The sequence below is a fragment of the Nansenia antarctica genome (assembly GCF_963989245.1).
Source record: "Nansenia antarctica genome assembly, chromosome: 5".
Taxonomy (NCBI): Eukaryota; Metazoa; Chordata; class Actinopteri; order Argentiniformes; family Microstomatidae; genus Nansenia; species Nansenia antarctica.
The window spans coordinates 23,086,022-23,106,782 of record NC_137690.1 but is presented as its reverse complement, the minus strand read 5'-3'; the positions used below and the strand labels follow the sequence as shown (position 1 = coordinate 23,106,782).

Below are 20,761 nucleotides of genomic sequence, written 5' to 3'. Positions count from 1 at the left end.
CCTCAGAGGTTGTTTTTCTCTGTTTCATCCTCTTTCTGTCTCGCTTCCAGGAGAACCGACAGTTTGGATCCAAGATGACGGACTCCAAGTATTTCACCACTACCAAGAAAGGTCTGATATAGCTTAGCATGCCATTTTACATTTGGTCCTCACTCAGATAACATTTTTGCAATGTCAAAACATTTGAGTAATCACTTGTCATGTAATATTCAATAGTCATTCAAAGCTCCTGCTTTTCAGTTGTCAACATGCCAGGCATGACTTGCTTTCTGACTTGAAGGAGTATCCCCAACTGAGAGACAGAGCGACCATGTGGTGTCTTTGATAGTGACTGTCACTGCACCCAGCCACAAACTGTCAGTATTTAGCCTACTGGAAAAGCTAGAAACTTCACTTTTTCCTGACAGGTTTTGGGTGTGTTTCCAGATGAAAACCTCCCCCTATAATAGCCAATTTGCAACCAAGAAAAACACAACAGAAAAACAAGAACGCAGGACACAGCACCCTGTCTGTGTGCGGCTGATGAAACCAGGAATAGAACAGCTGATGTTGTCCTCTAAATGAGATTAGGCACCTCAGGCATTAGCACTCTTTAACTTAGCCCTCCTGCTGTCTACCCAGCCCGAGTCTCAGTGCACCTCTCTCCTCAAACAGCCAATCACTAACATTCAAATTGACCGTGCTTATGTTTCCTCGCCTTTGTTTTAGAGTCAGACTTTCTATGTTTAAATGTCCAGTGCATCTGCCGCCACCACTGTCATTGTGTCGGTGTAAGTGTTAACTGAATTTTCTACAGAGAAGTCAGACTGAAGGTTAAGCCAACAGGCGTTGTTGTTTGAGTGCAAACACTCCGAGCCATGTCCAGAGAGCAGCTGGACTCATCTGTAGTGTAACCTGAGGACAAGCTGCTCTGAGGAGAGATTCAGGTCCAGCTTCTAAGTTTGACTTTGCACAGAGGCCTGATAAATCGAGCTAGGCTATAACCCTATAACCCTAACCCTCTATCAGAGATGTTCTATGCTGCTTAACCAGGCTTCATCCAGTGTTTAAGAAATTCTAGGTCACTTCTTCTTTCTTGACAACAATAAACATGTCTTGATGTTATAAATGAAGTGGAAAAAATGAACTGCACTGTGTAAATCCTTCTGTGATGCTGGGTTGTAATTTATCCAGTCTCTGAGGATCTATGGACACCTCCTGATGCGCATTCTGATCTATGTTTGTGTTTGTTCTGTTTACTCGTGTGCAGGAGAGATCTTTGAGCTGAAAGCAGAGCTGAACAGCGATAAGAAGGAGAAGAAGAAGGAGGCTGTGAAGAAGGTCATCGCCTCCATGACAGTTGGGAAGGATGTCAGGTTAGTCAGTTTCTAACAGGGTCTAATAAGTCACAATATAAAAACAGAGTTGATTGCCATGCTCTGCTTCCTTTGAATGTTTCAGAATGGAGTGGTATTCATTCATATTTTATTCATGACATCCTGACACTGCCTCCCTTCAGTGCCCTGTTTCCAGACGTGGTGAACTGTATGCAGACTGATAACCTGGAGCTGAAGAAGCTGGTCTACCTATATCTCATGAACTACGCCAAGAGCCAACCTGACATGGCCATCATGGCTGTCAACACCTTCGTCAAGGTACAGTATCACAATAACTTGGAGGGGGAGACATTTTTCACTGTCTGTGAAGATTATAGATCACCACTCCTCGGTGTTTGAATACATACCATGGAACTTTTCAACCCCCACCAGGACTGCGAGGACCCTAACCCTCTGATCCGTGCCCTGGCTGTGCGCACCATGGGCTGCATCCGCGTGGACAAGATCACCGAGTACCTGTGTGAGCCGCTGAGGAAGTGCCTAAAGGACGAGGACCCCTATGTGAGGAAGACGGCGGCTGTGTGTGTGGCCAAGCTCCATGACATCAACGCCCAGCTGGTGGAAGACCAGGGCTTTCTAGACACCCTCAAGGACCTAATTTCTGACTCAAACCCCATGGTGAGGCTCCCGAGGCCAGCTGGCCAGCATTCCTGGGATAGATTATTGGCTTTAGGCCAGGGTCCTGGTTTTCAAAAACAGGGTTTTATTACTGGCACAGAATTGTATCAGCCAAGTAATCCGATTTGTAATTTGTATTGCTGTAATGAGCTCTGTATTAGTTTGGTATATCCTATGGTCGGCTACTTCAGGGTAAGTGTTCTTGGAAGTCTAACCTCACCCGATTCTCTCACTTAGGTGGTAGCGAATGCGGTGGCAGCCCTTTCTGAGATAGCAGAGTCCCACCCCAACAGCAACCTGCTGGACCTGAACCCACAGTCCATCAACAAGCTGCTGACAGCCCTCAACGAGTGCACTGAGTGGGGTCAGATCTTCATCCTGGACTGCCTGGCCAACTACACCCCTCGTGACGACCGCGAGTCTCAGAGGTCAGAGACTACTGCCTGCATCTCTCTGATATGCAAATTCTTCCTTTCCAGTGTCCACATTTCTTGTATGAAAAGTGTCCATTCCCCCTGCTTTTTCCCTACTTGGTTCCGTAATCTGTGCTCACCCCTGTTGCAGCATCTGTGAGCGGGTGACCCCTCGCCTGTCCCATGCCAACTCTGCGGTGGTGCTGTCAGCGGTCAAGGTGTTGATGAAGTTCATGGAGATGCTGCCTAAGGACCTGGACTACTACGGCACCCTGCTGAAGAAGCTGGCCCCTCCGCTGGTCACCTTGCTGTCAGCAGAGCCTGAGCTGCAGTATGTGGCCCTGAGGAACATCAACCTCATCGTCCAGAAACGGTAGGAAACGCCTGGAAACTGCTGGGGAGGCAGAACAGAGGGCCAACAGAAATTGTAGCTCATTCTAATTCAGTCATCCATCTTACTTTGCTTAGCATATAAAATTGCATGCTACATAGACATTCCGTTTTCTCTCAGTAAAAACACATATTGGCACAGACAATACCAATCATGCTAATTTGTCTCTGCAGCCCAGAGATCCTGAAGCATGAGATGAAAGTTTTCTTTGTGAAGTATAATGACCCCATCTACGTCAAGCTGGAGAAACTGGACATCATGATCCGCCTGGCATCCCAAGCCAACATTGCCCAGGTGACCAACCCAGGCAGACACCATTAGATACAGATTTACATAGTGCCTCAAAGTGAATAGGGAAAGATGTTTGGAATCTTAAAATGGAAGAACTACTGACTTTTGTTTTATAGAGCTAGATTTTCTACATAGATAAGCATTTTGAAGGTCTAGTTGTTACGTGTGATGATGACAACGTAATATAATACCTGGTCGTACTAACACCCTGGTGACTGTGCTTCTTAGGTGCTGGCGGAGCTGAAGGAGTATGCCACTGAGGTAGACGTGGACTTTGTGCGCAAGGCTGTCCGAGCCATTGGCCGCTGTGCCATCAAAGTGGAGGTGAGAGGGGATGATATGTGACAGGGTCTGGTAAAAAAAGTCCCCAAGCAGGGCAAGGTCATTTTTTAGTTTTTTGAGATTAAGAAAAACATGTTTTAATGAAAGTGCAAATTGTAAGCTTTCTTTGAAAATATTTGAAGAAGATATGCTTATTTGAATGTTGGTACACCTCAAACCAAATACCGGAGAAAATTGCTCTGAATCAAAACAGACACGTTTGATATCTTCGTGTTGGTAGCTAGCTAGCAGCTGAGAAAGAACATCACTATGAACATCTAACTGCATATTTAGCACATTACAACATGCTGATAGAACATCAACCTGCTAAAAACACGTAACTACACATAATTAGCTGTGTAGATCACACAGTCCTTGCTTTTGAACACATCCTAAAATGTAAGTTTGTTTACAAGCCATGTATCACTAACTCGGTAGCCTACAAAGCACGATACAGTGCAGACAATACAGTGAATCCAGTTCACAAATGATAAGTATTTAGTGATCCTAAAACTGTTTATGTTCAGTGGGCTCTTCAACAAAAAATGTTGGTCATTTGCCGGCATGCGGACCTTTTCACCAGACCGTGTCACATATACACAGTGATTTCATGTATACAACACTGGCATATGGTTGGCCAATTGTCTATATGATCCTATCATCAAGAGGGGGGGGATATATGCCTCATGAGACCTATTTCGTGACTGTCTGGCTCCCAGAAATGAAATACAGATTACATTACAGGTTACAAAAGCTGAGACGGTGATTGTTTACTTCACAAACTCAGCTCTTAAATGTGCCATAAAAGGAATTGTCTCCTGCTTTAAATGGCCTGAATTTTTGAAAAACAGAAACTCTAGATTCAGACCCTAGGTGATCCCTGATGCAATCGCCCAACCCTTCTGTGGTATATGACTGCAAGTCCTATGACCCCATTATGGTCATGGGTTTATATGCTGTATAACAATATACAACAAAGACTTTTTTTCGTCTGTGCAACTGTTAGGCTAGTTGTTATTGGCAGCCTGAATAAAGCACTGTTACAGTTCCATGACACTCAGTAGGAGGCTCTGTTTGGCTGACAGCATCTCTCTCATCTGTCTCCAGCAATCTGCAGAGCGCTGTGTCAGCACGCTGCTGGACCTCATCAGTACCAAGGTTAACTACGTGGTGCAGGAGGCCATCGTGGTCATCAAGGACATCTTCCGCAAATACCCGAACAAGTAGGTGACTGGTTTGGGCGAAGCCTGACAATGAGCAAATTCAACAGTGAGATGGACCACTAATTAGTGAGGAGAGATCCTGATACAATTACAGTATTTGTTTCTCCTATTAATGGGTCTTACAAGCCGATTTACTATTAGAAGACAAAATACACACTTAAAGGAGTGCTGGACATTTATTTTTTTTATCAGTGAAGGACTCAGCTGATGGATAGAGACACACAGCCATTGGCTTCACCTTGTATCAGTCACAGCACCCCGTTCCCCCTCCCAGTGCACACCACATGTTTCTGATTCAGAGCCATGCCTCACAGTTGTGTGATTCACTTTAGATTTCAGTCGTTGTTATTCCAGACTTATAAGCAGTAGCCAGGGACTAGGTGTTACTGGTAAACCTGTCCATCAATCAAAGTAAATTGTCTGTTGACTCTCCACTGCAATATCTCAGTGGAAATCAAGTTAACCAGCCATGGAGCAATGCAATCAACCAGCCAGAGACATTTGTGATGGGGTTGAATTTTCAAGCCAGTCATAGATGTTTTCTCCCAGCCAGTCATGGATGTTTTCTTGCATTACTGCAGAGCTGGTAAAAGTTTGTCTTTTCATGTATTTATTATCAAAAATACATTTTACAAGTTATATTTGATAATTATTTACAAATATTCACAAAACATAAAGACATGACATGAAAGTGATGACACAGTGGGACATGACAAAACAGCTAATGCTTCATTATCAGGCTAGTTCATGACAAAATAGCGGTGTTCTGTAGGCTAGCAACCCGTGCTCATACCCTGCCAGTCTGCACTGATATATTACAACAGTGCAACAACTTTGCGGCTGAACTTTAGTTACATTTCGGGCATCATATGCCATCAAAGGGGGGAAATGCGACATGTCAAAATGCGGGACTGTCATGCACAAATCAGCCTTAAACATGCAACGTTAGATAGCTAACATTAGACACACAGCTACTAGCTCAGCAATATACAACAAAGACACACAGGCATATTAACAATCAAAATAGTATTATAGGCATAATATAAATGTTCATACATACATACAGTATTTACAAATTCTCACATGCACATATACATTCATACCCATACATACAATTATCATTTGGCTGTTTTTTAATTCAATAGCCACAGAATATTTGACCACGTTTCGTTACCTCTGACCTCATTAACCATTCTTTGCTTTAACTCTGAGAGACAGCCTGTCTCCCCTATAGAATCTTTGGTGGTCATCTTTGAATCTCATCCAAGTTTTGAAGATGGACAGTTTTGCTATTGTTAGTATCAGATTGGCACTATATCTTACGGTATGGGGAGTGTTAATGGACATGCTTGTTAAAACGGCCCATGCTCTCTCCTAGCACAAGCACATGCATTTATATCAGCACATATGTGCACACACACATGACCTGCCCACACACACACACACACACACACACACACACACAAACATCCTGTAGCCCTTGTGTCTGTTCCGCCTCACTGACCCCCAAATCACATTTCTTGATCTGAAATAAGCAGAGAGAAAGCTCATTATCTTGATACGATGTCTGTTCTGCTTGACTTTCATCGTGAAACGCATGAAAATTAGCTTTTGGGCGAGAAATGCTGCCTCTAAGCTCACACACACACACACATTATATATTCACAGTGTCCGCAGTGCGTAGCGCTGGAACCTTTCCCCTGAAAGGGCAGGCCATGACTCCTGCTCTGAGCCTAGCAGAGTGTGGATTCATATGCCATGACAGAACCGCTCCCCAAAAACACTGCAACTTGTTTTTGAATCAGAAGTCAGTTTGCTGAACAGTAACACAGCAGCATTTCTTTGCTGGAATGTACTAAGTGTTTGGTGAGTTTGACATGTTAATTTATTATGAAGACATTACTTTCCCTCTGTATCTTATTCATCATTAAAAGGTGAGTAGAACAGTTTGGTCATCCAGCATGAAGTTTGGTAATTATGCTGTCAAGGGGGCACACAAAACATTTTATTATGGGCACTCAAGTAGATATCCAGGGGCACACAATAGAATTGTGCTGTAATGTTGTTTGAGCTTTCATTACAACTTTAATTTCATTACATCAAAAGCTTTTATTGTTAGATTAAACTAAAGTCTCACTCGGGACACTGAATAAGATCTATGTCGCCTTGCCTTTGTGTAACAGCTTCAGGAAGCATTCAGATGTTGTGTAGGACTTAATGCCCAAGTATGGAGGAATGCTCCACCAGAGGGTATAAAATGACAATCACACATGGCATATTCAAGGACTGACAATAATAACAAAAAATGATGGTAATATGATAACATTGATGAAAATACATTTGTTTGGTTAGACTGCTGACAGTTTTTTCCCCCTTTTGAATGTGTTTGCCTTTCTATTTAGCATAGAGCAACACGATAATAGTAATTATGCTGAGTCATTCATTGCTAACTCTGGCTGTTAGGTATGAGAGTGTGATCGCCACGCTGTGTGAGAACCTGGACTCCCTGGACGAGCCAGAAGCACGGGCGGCCATGATTTGGATCGTGGGGGAGTACGCAGAGCGCATCGACAACGCTGATGAGCTGCTGGAGAGCTTCCTGGAGGGCTTCCATGATGAGAGCACTCAGGTCTGTCTGACTCTATCACACTACCCTCTCCCCTCTCTAGTTCAGCTGTTCGTGTTGGGGTGGTGGGGTTCATCACTCTGCAGAGTTAGGATCACTGAGGTAAAAAACTAAACAAGATGCACTCTGCAAAGGCATCAAAGGCTCTGGCCTGTTTAAGCTTGGTACAGTATTAGAAATCAATGTGTGCCATAAAGAGAAGACACTGTTGTCTTCACTGTTTAAGACACTGACTGTCTTAAAACTTCTGGCTTTGCTACTTATTGATTTACCTTTTGATGAGAGGAAAAAACAGGTGGATAGTGAACCTGATTAGAAGCAAGGTATGAGAAGGCACTCTAGGGGCCACAGCATTGATTTAATATAGATGTATCGTGTAACAGTAACACTTCTTTGTAATAAAGACAAGACAGACGAAATAATGAAATTTTTTTGGGTTCATCTTCACGAAAGGAAAAATACTCCAGAGACACGTCCTGGTAATGCCAAAACATAAGGCTTTAAAGTTTAAACACTTCAGTAGCAATTTAAATCTGTACTGTTACATCCTTGGCACAGTTAGTGTTCATTCCCAGACCTGGCTCTGAGGCTCAGTCAGTGTACTACATACAGAAGAACACAGTCCTTAGCCCAGCAGTATTCAGCACACGGTTTGTTTTGGGATTAGCTGTCTGTTTAGAGAGCTCAGGCTAAGCTATAGTAATTCTGCATTTTGTAGTCTGGTACTACTCTGCAATGACAATAAAGTGTAATGTTAATTCAGGCATTGGTGTGCTGGAAATAAATGTGTACAGCCTATTGAGTATTTTTATTGAATAACATGCTACATTCTAAATGCAGGCACAGTAGACAGGCTGTTTGTTTTGAAGTTTAGTTACTTCCAAGTTGATGTATGTGCAAAACTGGTACTTCACGTATTTGGTAATACACAGGCATAGTATATAGTCAGGGGTGCACATAACTGGTGCGCCAGTGCGCATGCGTCGCCAAAATGCATGCTGCGCGGCAGATCAGCCGCATGATGGCGCTTTTGCGCACCAAAAAAATTAAAATTAAAATAATAATAATAATTTGATCACAAAAAAAATTCCCTCTACCATGGTTGAAATTGAGGACAATGATAATTTACAGCAGTCAAGAGAGCAGGGATGATGACGATTAAGCTTGTAGCATAAATAAATGCTTAGGCTGTAACTTTTTGTTGAAAAGTTGATTTCAGTGTTTACAGAGCAGTGCTTAAAGAGATGTCCGTTTATTTCAGTGTGTTTAAAGAACAGACATTCAGTTAGTGCTTAAAGAGATGTCAGTTGATTTCATTGTGTTTAAAGGAGTCTGACAGACTTTCATGCTTAAAGAGCAGTCATTTGATTTTGCATTTGTTTATTTTGTTTTGCACACAATCATTTGTTCGTTCATCTTTATTTATGAATAAATGTCGTTTTGCTAATATAAGTTATCCATGCATCCCTTTTTCATCCATCCTGTGGGACGGGTCGTGACTCGCGAGCTCGGGGAGCACCAAGCAGCATCCCTAGGTGCTCCTCTGAGCACTGGCCCCAAAAAGTTATGTGCACCCCTGTATATAGTATAGCATAGTATGTAGTATTTAAGAGCACTTCACAGTATGTCATTTAGGAGTGCTACAGCAAGGGGGGGTTAATAATACTGGTGTTCATTTTTCCTAAATTAACATTTCCTTTCACTTTGATAGTGTCCAGTAGGCTGTGTAGATAAGTGGGAAGAAATTCCAACTTAATGTATTTCAGGCACTGAGGTAACCAAATGTGAAAATTGTGCGGGGGAGGGCGAATCCTTTTGTACGGCACTGTACCTTAGGTGAGTTTGACTGTGGTTTCCTGTGCGCTCGGCTCCTGCAGGTGCAGCTGCAGCTCCTGACGGCCATCGTGAAGCTGTTCCTGAAGAAGCCCACAGAGACCCAGGAGCTGGTGCAGCAGGTGCTCAGTTTGGCCACACAGGTGAGGCCCTGGGGAACACACAGCCTTTGGGATTGAGATAGTATTTACTTAATACACCGGGGAAACATTTATTACACCTTATTAGAATTAGGGTACACTGGGTGTTTGAAATGGTATTGATCCTGGAATCTCTCTGCAGCTGCCTGACTCTGATGACAACACCAAGCTCACTCACATGTACACACACACACACACACACACACACACACACACACACACACACTGAACGCTTCTCATACCACTTCAGATTCCACCGCCTGATTGGAGAAACACAGTCTAGTCTAGTCTTTCAGTGCTCACACAGGCAGTCCATAGCAAGTGTGGGAAAGTTTTATGCTAAATAAGCAGCCAAGCATCACAGCAGGGAGAAAGCAATGTCAAATGGTGAAGAAATGTTTGGGTTCTGCACAACAGCTCAAAGAGAGGAAGAAGCAGCCTGCTTTAAATGTAGTGTGATCTTGGAGGGGTAGAGTTTAAATACTGGTTAGCCATTATGGCTAATTGGATAGTGATATCCTTGACTAAACCCGACAACAAGGCTACATTAAATTGACTGTGCTAGCTTCCCTGTCTCGTAGCCAGCGTGACATGACGTCATTAAGTATTTTAAAGGGGTGGCTTGCTGAGAAGCAATTGAAATGGCCGTCTTCATTTGTCTCTCCCCCTCCTACAACTAACGCAGTGACGCATTTATCTGTGGCATGTATCTGAGGATTGGACTTGGCACATCTGGATACTGTTGAAGCTTTACGATTGATAGACTGAGAATCTCGTATTAAAATTCATCAAGCATGACACAGTAAAACTGTACCCTGCTGCTGCAGTTTCTGATGAGATGTAGATGATTTTCAAAATAAGAGATGCATGGGTGAGTCTATGTTCATATGTGTATTGTTGTAGTTGGATTGGTGTGTCTGTTATTTTTGGAGCGTGTTTTAGAACTAGTGAACATCTCCGTCTGCAGATTCTCTCCTAAGACTGTGAGTTGTTGCCATTAACCTTGAAGGTTAAAGCTCAAAGCTGCCAGGATTCAGTGGCCTGCACCATGGCCTACACCAGGCCTATTCAATTAGCGGCCCACGGGCCGCATGCGGCCCAGACGCGACCCCCGATTGGCCCAGCCATAAAAGCAGAGAAAAACGTATTTCGCGAGTGTTCATACTGTAGCGAACGGAGACTTGGTAGTGTAACTCGCTCCATGCGGGAATCGAACCCCGATCTCCCGCATAACCGACGACCGCGCTAACCATTAGACCAAGAGAGTTAACTCCCTTGGTGGAGCTGTTAACGGGCCTCATACAGGATCGTTACAATACAATAGTAGCCTACAGAACGTGAATATAACACCAGGGCTCTCAAATATCACGCATTGGGCGTGGCAAGGTGTGACGTATGAGCGTGTGAACAGTCAACCCAATCAGGGCATTGTTTAATATAACGTTGCTAGACACACTTTAACAAACAATGCCCTGATTGGGTTGACTGTTGCTAGAGCGTTATATTCACGTTCTGTAGGCAGGCTAGCTAGAAGTCCGATATCAACTCCAAAAATGTCTTCGACTTTCTCCACCCTGAAACGCAAAATTGACGATGAAAACCGTCGGTTTAACTCTGCCTGGACTGAAAAATATGTGTTTATTTTACCACAAAGTCCAAATGCCAAACCGATGTGTTTAATATGCAATGAGTGCGTTGCGGTACTTAAAGATTACAATATTCGGAGGCACCACATCGAGAAACACCCGACTTTCCGGGCCAACTTTCCAGAGGGATCTCAGGAGAGGGCTGCAAAAGTGCAGAGTTTGATTGCATCCTACAATCGGAGCTGTACAACGATGGTACGGACATGCACAGCCCAAGAGAGAGGTACAGCAGCATCCCTTCGTGTTTCCTGGATCTTAGCAAAGAAGAAAAGGCCATTCACTGATTCTGAAACCATGAAAGACTGTATGCTGGCCGTCATAGATGAAGTGATAATTGACAGCAAAATTAAAACGAGTGTGTCATCTGCTATTAAAAACGTTCCCCTGTCAGACACTTCAAACATTCGCAGGGTTGAAATTCTTGCTACAGATGTGTTTGAAACACTGTTAAAAGAACTGAAGAAAGCTGATGTTATGTCTATAGCAGTAGACGAGTCCACAGACAGAACCGATATCGCACAATTGTGCATATATGTCCGTTTTTTTGACGGCAAATGCTTCCGAGAGGAATTGCTCGGTTTACTGCCGTTAGAAGGACACACAACTGGCGAGATAGTCTTTAAGAACATTTCAGAATTTTTCAAAGACAATGGTCTAGATATGAAGCGTGTGTGAATGCTTGTGACGGATGGGGCTCCATCCATGACAGGGAGAGTAAATGGTTTGACAGCACGCTGGTCCGCTGTTGCACCTCAGATAACATCCTTACACTGCATTGTGCATCAGACGGTGTTGTGCGCAAAACTCAGCGGGGAGCTTAAAACAACAATGGACAACGTGATGGCTACAATTAATTTTATTCGCTCCACTTCGAGCCTCCAACATCGCTTATTCCGCAAGCTGCTGTCAGAAATGTCTGCTGAGCACCACGACCTGCTTTTGCACAACGACGTCAGGTGGCTGTCCAAAGGCAAGGCACTGGAGCGTTTCTGTGATCTCAGAGAGGAGATTACAACTTTCCTCCGCAGCAGCAAGCAAACGAAGGCAGAAACACACTTGAATCGCATACTGGACGACAACTTCATGGCTGATGTCTGCTTTCTGAGCGACATGTTCAAACACCTGAATGACCTAAATGTGGGGCTACAAGGCAGAGACAAAACTGTGATTGATCTTGTGGAACAGACGCGCGTGTTTCAAATCAAACTGGACCTTTTCGCGGCCGACTTGTGCACCGGCAGAATGCTGCATTTTCCAACGCTCCGCAAATGCGTCTCATCCCCGGCACAAATCACAGATGTGATGACTGATTTCATTCCGAGGTTGAAAGAGAACTTTGCTGGTCGACTGGATGGGCTTGCTCTGCCCGCAGAGGTGATGGGCTTTGCCAGAGACCCGTTCACTGCTGCAATAGAAGGGGACTTATCCACCAGAGGAAAGGGAGTGGTGCCTTCCATCGACGAGGGGAAATTCGTACTTGAACTTGTTGACATGCAGTCATCCTTAACCATGGCACAGGAGCTTCGCACTAATGGACCTGCGAAGTTTTGGAGTGATGTCAACGTGCACCAGTTCCCTAACATTAAGAAAGTAGCAATCCATGTGCTCAGTATGTTTGGATCAACATACACCTGTGAAGCAAGCTTTTCACACATGAACACAATAAAAAGCAGCTCTCGTTGTTCCCTGACTAACAGTACCCTTCACCAATGCCTTCGGATTGCATTGACATCTTATGAGCCAAATGTCACTGCTCTTGTTCAGAATAAAAAATGTCACTTCTCACACTAAGAAAGTCAGCGGGGTAAGATTAGATTAGATTCAATGTTATTGTTTAACTGTAACTGTAACTTGTTTAATTGTGCACTCAAGGCATTGATGGTTATTTTCATTCAGTTAAAAACACTTTGTGATGTGCCTGGGTCAGCTATGACCAAAATGTTTATTTTACAAAAGGACTTTTTTTTTATTGGTATACTACTGTACACTTTTTTATGCACTTTGAGATGTGCATGGGTCAGTTGAGACCAAAATGTTGTTGTTTTACCTAGAAAGTGAAAAAAGTATTGCTATTAGGTTCTGTTCAATTACAGCTCTTTTATTGTGTTCAGTCAAGTCTTTTTGACGTGCCTGTGTCAGATGTTACCTAATTTAAAAGGAAAACTATAAATAAACTGCTTGTATTTCATTAGGCCTACATTCATTTGTGTTGGTTTGAAATGTGTCATTACCTGGTGCCTAGGCTACTGGTCGCTGAAAATGTCTGGCCCAGCAAAATGTCTTGGTTTTCAAATCTGGCCCAACTGAATTTGTAATTGAATACCCCTGGCCTACACCATGGGTCACCAACAGGCGGCCCGCGGGCCAGATGCGGCCCACCAAAGCTTTCCATCGGGCCCGATGAATATTCATGTTTTTACGGGTTTTTTTAACGTTTTTTTTTTTTTCCCCGAAAATGAGGGAAATACCGTTTAGAACATATATCATAGATTCATATAGTTCTTACAATGCAGGAGGAGTCAGACCTACCTCATTCACAAAGCTGCAGCCTTGCTTCTGGTTGGGCACTAAATAGCAGTAGCGAAGCTGAAACTAATTCCCCTCTTTTATTAAATGGAATGCGGCAGACGTAGCGCTATTCTCATGCAAGAATGAGGACAAATTCATAGCTCTCATTTAACATTTCGTTGTATTTAATTTGTTCACATAGCCTACTCATAGGCCTATTTAACATTTCGTTTTATTTTATTTTTCACTCTTTGTTGCTCTTGTTTAACATTTCGTAACATTAACAGTGACTTAAATAACTAACTTCTCAGTCAGAAAATGAAAAAGATTAACATCACTTAAATAAAAAAAATAGCATGGCAAATGATAGGCCTTCATTGCCAGAAATGTTGTTTTCAAGTCGGTCAGTCAAACGTTCACCGCGGCATCCTGGTATCGCCTGGCATCTGTAGCCTATATCAAATAAAACGGTAATAACCAGGTCATTAAATTACACTTTAACAATGAATAAACCATGCCATTTAACATAGCAACAATAAAATCCTATGTCTGCAATACTCACATTTTGTTAATGAGAGAACTAACATCTCCCCTCTGACGCCAACTTCTTAAAATCAGGCTGGAGGTCCTCGTGAATGGCTTCAGATTCCAGCACAAACTTGCGGAACAGGCGATGCTGCGTACTGGAAGTTCCTCTGATGAAGTTAATTATTTTCATTGTTTTGTCCATAACCTCTTTCAGATCCCCACTTAGTTTGGCACACAGCACGCCAAAATATCTCGATTGCCCCCTGCTGGCTGGTTGGATAATAGGTGTCAGGAGTCTGTTCACACTGATAATAGGCTAATAATCATTAATAACATTAATTTAGTAAGAAAATGAAAATATTAAACAGTAATATGCTAATAGTACTATATACAATAGTATGCCTAAATAAAATAATTATATATATATATACGTATATATATATATATTAAAGTCCGGCCCCCGCTTTGAAAAATTCTGGCACTTGGACAAATATAGTTGGTGACCCCTGGCCTACACAGTGTACACATATGCCCATGTTGGCATGGGTTTGAATCAGGCCCTGCTGTCATGCCCTCTCCTCCTTACTTTCCTGTCTATCTTCACTGTCTCCTTCCAATACAAATAACAGATATTAGAGTAGGACTTCCTCATAGTTTTTCTTTTTACTCTGTAAATGAACACTGCACTACAGCTTCCTTAGTTCTATCTGAACCCCCTCAGGGAAATCTTAACCCGATTCTTGAATTCTTTGATGTCAGGGAGTAAAAACAGAAAAGTTGCATCAAGTATTCATTATACACCACATCAATCACCCACTTTAACTCTGCCCCTCCGTCACTGTCTCCAGGACTCTGACAACCCAGACCTGCGAGACCGTGGCTACATCTACTGGCGTCTGCTCTCCACTGACCCTGTGGCTGCCAAGGAGGTGGTGCTGGCTGAGAAGCCCCTCATCTCTGAGGAGACGGACCTGATTGAGCCCACCTTGCTGGAGGAGCTGATCTGCCACATCGGCACACTGGCGTCTGTCTACCACAAGCCCCCCAGCGCCTTCGTGGAGGGCAGCCGAGGCGTGATGCACAAGAGGCTCCCCGCCCGCACTGGATCGTGAGTCTCTCACACACACACACACACACACACACACACACAAAACACTTTATTTTAAAAAAAAATGTACACCGTAGTAATACTTACTATGACTTATTCATTAATACGTATGCCTTATTACTCTGGAGCAAACCTGATCTCTCTACTAGTTTTAGTCAAATCAGGTCCCTTATTGTGCTGGCATTCCTTCTGAGATCTGCAGTCATGTGGCATTCAAATGTGTCCTGCGAGGCTGTTTTCCTAGACATTAGATTGAACACACTACACCTAGTTAATGTCATTTGCCATGGATTTAAATGGTGCCAGTGGTGTTCCCTGGAAATTAAATTAGGATATATATAAAAGGAGAACTCTTAATGAATTAGAATTCTACAGAATGTAGCCTAATGTTGGCATGGCTAATTGAAATCAGGTTCCCTGGTTGACTAAGAGCAGCAGGGAGGCAGTGAATGTCAATGTTTTCCATTTTAGCAGAGCCTTGCACCTCGAGGATGAAATTTAAAAAGACATTTGACTTTGGTAGGTAAAAGTCCTATCTCTTTCTTTCTCTCTCTCACCGCCACCCAGAGGGGAGAGTGCAGAGAGCCCAGATGCAGCCATTGCTGCTGTCACCGAAGCTCCCCCTGCTGTCATCCCCTCCCAGGGAGATCTTCTGGGGGACCTGCTCAACCTGGACCTGGCGCCCCCCGTCACCAGCGGCCCCCCACCCTCCTCCATGCAGATGGGTGCTATGGACCTCCTGGGTGGGGGTCTGGACAGCCTGGTAGGTGACCTCTGTACACAATGCAAGGCAATAACAGGTCCGGTGCAATATCCTGATTTGCGACAAATCGTGTTGCAATTGCTAAACACTTTAGTGGCTGTTAATAGGAGATGTGTTCTCTCTGCTCCTGCCTCTATCTCGGTTTCTTATTTCCTTTTGACATGTTTTTTTCCTCCTCTTTGTTCAATGCGACACCTGCAGATGGGGGATGAGTCTGAACCGGTAACTACATGGAGAGAGAGTGCATAGAGACATACAAATCACCTCATTAGAGTAGTTCACTACATTTACTAGTGTATACTAAAACCTAGACCGTGTATACTGTTCTGTATTCACCTCTTTAACATGATTAGTCTGTGCTTCCTGTCATGCCTTCATCTGACTGTTACATCTCAATGCGTTGATTATGGAAGTGGCCACTGGCCACCCTATTGTAGCCATCATCTGTTTGAGCCCCCCACTTCCCTATGAAGGCCTCCTGAGCCCCCCACAGTCCTCCTTTCCCTACTCTTATCACTGGGCTCTGGTGTCTCATCAGCCTCACGTTCCCCCGCGGACGGACACTCCCCAGTCACCCGAGCTCCCGCCTCGGCCCCAGTCGCCAGAGTACACCCACAGTGAGGTTGGTTCAGGGGGCATCAGTAGAGGCTGTGGGTCAGTCTAAAGAGTCTCCTCCCCCCCTCACAGTCCCCTGTGCACTGCTGTTGACCTCACCTCTCACCATCTCCAGCAGTATCACCACTGTATGTCTGCCGTAGTCGTCTAGGGAGAGATCCATCGTATCGTCTCCTACCTCTCCATGTGCATTCCCTTTAGTTCCAACCATCCCCTGAGAATCCTCTTCTTGTTGTGTTAGTTGTTACCAAGGTGTTAGGTTACTGTGGGTAGCTGTATCAGGCTCCTGCACTTAAAGGAGATTATTCTAGTCATTTGACTAAAGTAGCACATCTCTACTATAGACGTCTAGGCCACTCTTTGTTGCTGCACTGGTATCATCTTACCCTCACCTTTTTCCATTAAAAAAACAACAACAACAAAAAACATGCTTTTCATCAATCATAGTTGTCTTAGCAGCCCCTCATCACACCCACCTCCATAAGTCTTCCTCTACAATCTCCCTCAAGGGGAATAAAGTGTAACTTTGAAATGATGGATAACCTGAAGCCCTCTTCCTCTCTCCTCAGCTTGGAGGAGATATTGGAGGGAGTCCTGCAGTAAGTCAAGTTATTATTAAAAATAAAAAAATAAATAAAAAATAAGATATATATATATATATTCATTCTGAAGGTGACTTCTTGAATGCACAGTGTGTTGAAAATGACTGTTGTTTTAAAGTGATGTTCTCTGATCCACAGCTGGGGGCTAGTTTTGGGGCGGCCCCTGCTGTGATGCCAGCCTCTCTCAATGCCCCTGTCGGGGGCGGCCTAGGGGACCTGTTTGACCTCGGAGGTGGAGTTGGTATGCCCATGGGTGCCTACATTCCTACCAAAACAGTGAGTCTCTTGATACACCATGTTTGTACATGTGTATGTGTATATGTACAGTGGTTGTAGCAGTATGCAGAATCTAATAATTTTTCAGTTGATCTGATCCCCTTTTACGTAAGGGGGTGAGGGTTAACGCTAAAGAGATGTTCAGGCGATGTCCTAATCATGGCGTCTGTCCTCAGGTGTGGCTACCAGCCATGAAGGCCAAGGGTCTGGAGATTTCCGGCACCTTCGCCCGACGTGCTGGGGTCATCCAGATGGAAGTAACCCTCACCAACAAGGCCATGAGCGTCATGACAGACTTCGCCATCCAGTTTAACAGGAACAGGTAAGGGGACACCACTGTTTACTAATGTGTGCTCTCTGTCATTGTCAAGGAATAGAATAGGATGAGTTTATTGTTCACATGTGAAACTGTTTCCACAGTCTTGTTACTTGTGTACAGAAAATATCGATCTCTGTTGTGAGCTTTTTTCGGTTGTTTGTATCTAGACCCTTCTCACTCCATCTCTCTCCTTGTCTGTAGTTTTGGCTTGGCCCCTGCTGGTCCCCTCCAGGTCCTCACTCCTCTCAACCCAAACCAGACCATCGAAGTTGGCCTCCCCCTTAGCAATGTGGGGCCTGTCATGAAGATGGAACCCCTCAACAACCTGCAGGTAACCTTCCCACAACTTTGCTTTTATAGTAGGATTTAAGAGGTTATCTGAGTATTAAGTGTACGTTTAGCATATATATATATACGACATTGCGATATCAGTGTTTGCTTTGCCGTAAGCCTTGTAATTATCCAATCAAGTCTAAGCTTTGACTTTCAAATTCAGTCAGGTTTATTCAATTACGCTACCAGCAAAGGAATGAAATATGACATGAGAGACTCTGGAACTTTTGTGATTAGTTAAAAAAAACAAAAAAAACGGTAGAGACAGGCAGGCCTCTTTTAGATTAGGGCTGTTCTACAATGACTAGGGGATGGCACAGTGTTCTCCAATGACTAGGGGAAGGAACAGTGTGCAGCTGCTGAGAGGAGATAAGAGGGTCTAGCGGAGACGAGGGAGGTGGGGGGAAGTAATTAGCGGTCACACCACACTGTGGCAGTGCTTTGTTTCTTTTGGACACAGCACTCCTCTCCAGCCTAGTCTCCGGCTATTCGTACCAGCTAATTCGCTACATCTAGAAATAATGAATCCAGCTTTTGAGAAGAGAGAAAATAATCTTCCGCGGGGGGAGGGTCTTCTACATACACAACTCTACCGACCAACCACGAGTTGTAGGTGGAATTGGTGCTCTCTATAAAATCTAAATAAATCTCTATAGCTAGTGCGGACAACATCGGCAAACCTCTAGAAGTTGGAGACTCATTTTGTGTATGGGGGAGAGGTTGGCGATGACAGCCAGATTCGGAAGTGGAAATAATGATAGGCTGATTTCTTGCTCTTACATGTCCTTCCCAATCCATCTATAGGAGTACTCCATATCTCCTACCTATAGGAGTCAGACTCATATGCATGGAGCATATGCAATTCAGGAGGCAACACGTCTGGCACCATGATCTTATCTCTTACCCATCCATCCTCCAATAGGACGGTGACAATGAGAGGGATGGGAGGATTATCTGCTGCCTGTTACTAAGCCAACCATCAAGTAACTAGTCACTTCGAAAACTCTACCTCCACTGCTTATGTTGGTGTGTGTAGCCTACCATAACACTCCAAGGACGTATGTGTGTGAGAGAGAGGGAGAGAGTGACCCCCCCACTTCCCCTGCGGTACAGACAGCCTGGCACTCCCCCCAGGACTGAGACACCCTCATGTATTATTCACACAGAGTTTCTCCTGACATCCTCCTCAGGCTGAACTCACTGTCCTCGTCAGTCTTCAGAGATCAATACTATGCCTGGCTGGTGACCACTCCTCAAAGTTCTTAGAAAGTCAATTTAGGTTTCAATCAATACTAAGTTGAATGGCTACTATCCTGTAACACTAAGGACAAATATTGTACCATTAGTTTTAACTTCATTCCTCGCTCTCAGAGAAAAATGGATGGACTGATACAAAAGGAGTAGGCAATAAAGGCTGCTTCCAGGAGTGGCAATAAAGGTCTAATGGAGAGAGTTGCTAGAGAACGGGAGGGTGGGAAGGAGGGGGAGAGAAGGTTGAAGTGCGTGGTAGAATATGGAGTGTTTCAGATGTCATTTCCGCTAGACAATAAGCCCTCCTTGTTCAGTAACCCCACGCATGCACTGCGTGTAGTATCCTTTCAAGTTGTTTTAAATACAATGACTCACTGCTCCTCATCTCCCTCACAGGTGGCTGTGAAGAACAACATTGACGTCTTCTACTTCAGCTGCCAGTACCCCATCAGCATGCTGTTTGTGGAGGATGGGAAGATGGGTGAGCGTGTGCGTGTGCGTGTGTGCGTGTGTGTGTGTGTGTGTGTGTGTCTGTGTGTGTGTGTGTGTCTGTGTGTGCGTGCTTGCGTGTGTGTGTCATGCATTTGCTCACAGATCACACACTATTGTTGTTGAAGCCAATTTGCCCCCTCCTCTTGTTCCATATTTGGTTGATTCAATCTGAGGGAATGTGGGTGAGCAGCAGGAAGGCAGCTGGAGGCTGGGAGCTAATGCGCCGAATCCTAAAGCACAGCAGGAACCACTATGTTCAGCACAGCAACAAAATGTTTACCCTTAATTAGTTTTTTTTATTTCCCCTCGCTTTCTCACTCAAATTTCTCTCTCTTGGCTTATTTCTCATTTTGTCTTTCTAACTCTCTCTCCCTTTTTTCCCCTTGTTTCTTTCTCCCACCCCTACCCCCTCCACACACACACACACACACACACACACACACACACACACACAGAGCGACAGGTGTTCCTAGCCACATGGAAAGACATTCCTAATGACAATGAGTCCCAGTTCCAGATCAAAGACTGTCATCTCAACTCAGGTGAGCGAGAGAGGGGCCGTGGGGTGGGCAGGTGTTTGGTGAAGTAACCGGAGAGGTGGAGGAGACTGTACCTACCTACCTTCCAGCTGCTCTGTGTGTATTACAGTATGTAACCTGAGACTAGGAGCTGAGGGAGAAGTGTGAACAGTAGAGCCCTGACGGAGTAGGTCCTGACTCAATAATGTTTGTTATTTGATGATAATTCATGGTTGAGTCCTGCAGTCCTAATTGAGCCCCTTGAGATTGACAGTTGGTTTTACACAAGCTTAAAACCAGCTGGACTGGAGCTAAATGGCTATGCTTTTGGAGATTTCACCTAAACAGATTACATTTCCATATGAATGAAGATGGAGGGTTTAGGTGTTACTGCTGTGTTACAGAGAGTGTAGGGAGGTTAATGATGAATTTGGGAGTTTATTTTTGCTATGCAGGTAAACTAAATTGAGTCGCAGATATGGAACGTTGCTTAATGATTCTAAGCGAGAAGCAATATCATCAGTGCTTTCTCAAATGAGTTAAGTCATAGACCATGAAAGGAGAGTTAGG

General features: G+C 44.1%; 1 protein-coding gene across 1 annotated transcript in view; it reads left to right on the top strand.

Annotated features, from left to right (window-relative positions):
• Positions 1 to 20,761, top strand: part of ap1b1 (adaptor related protein complex 1 subunit beta 1) — a 28,129-nt gene that overhangs the window by 1,744 nt on the left and 5,624 nt on the right. The window contains exons 2-20 of the mRNA XM_080530888.1: positions 51 to 111; positions 1,250 to 1,355; positions 1,499 to 1,634; positions 1,749 to 1,994; positions 2,232 to 2,422; positions 2,559 to 2,780; positions 2,972 to 3,092; positions 3,318 to 3,413; positions 4,518 to 4,633; positions 7,097 to 7,262; positions 9,137 to 9,235; positions 14,763 to 15,022; positions 15,590 to 15,785; positions 16,970 to 16,999; positions 17,141 to 17,278; positions 17,455 to 17,600; positions 17,799 to 17,928; positions 19,578 to 19,662; positions 20,129 to 20,215. Of these exons, the coding sequence (XP_080387014.1) occupies positions 75 to 111; positions 1,250 to 1,355; positions 1,499 to 1,634; positions 1,749 to 1,994; positions 2,232 to 2,422; positions 2,559 to 2,780; positions 2,972 to 3,092; positions 3,318 to 3,413; positions 4,518 to 4,633; positions 7,097 to 7,262; positions 9,137 to 9,235; positions 14,763 to 15,022; positions 15,590 to 15,785; positions 16,970 to 16,999; positions 17,141 to 17,278; positions 17,455 to 17,600; positions 17,799 to 17,928; positions 19,578 to 19,662; positions 20,129 to 20,215 (2,608 nt within the window). The 5' untranslated portion in view covers positions 51 to 74. The remainder of the gene's footprint in view (positions 1 to 50; positions 112 to 1,249; positions 1,356 to 1,498; positions 1,635 to 1,748; positions 1,995 to 2,231; positions 2,423 to 2,558; positions 2,781 to 2,971; positions 3,093 to 3,317; positions 3,414 to 4,517; positions 4,634 to 7,096; positions 7,263 to 9,136; positions 9,236 to 14,762; positions 15,023 to 15,589; positions 15,786 to 16,969; positions 17,000 to 17,140; positions 17,279 to 17,454; positions 17,601 to 17,798; positions 17,929 to 19,577; positions 19,663 to 20,128; positions 20,216 to 20,761) is intronic.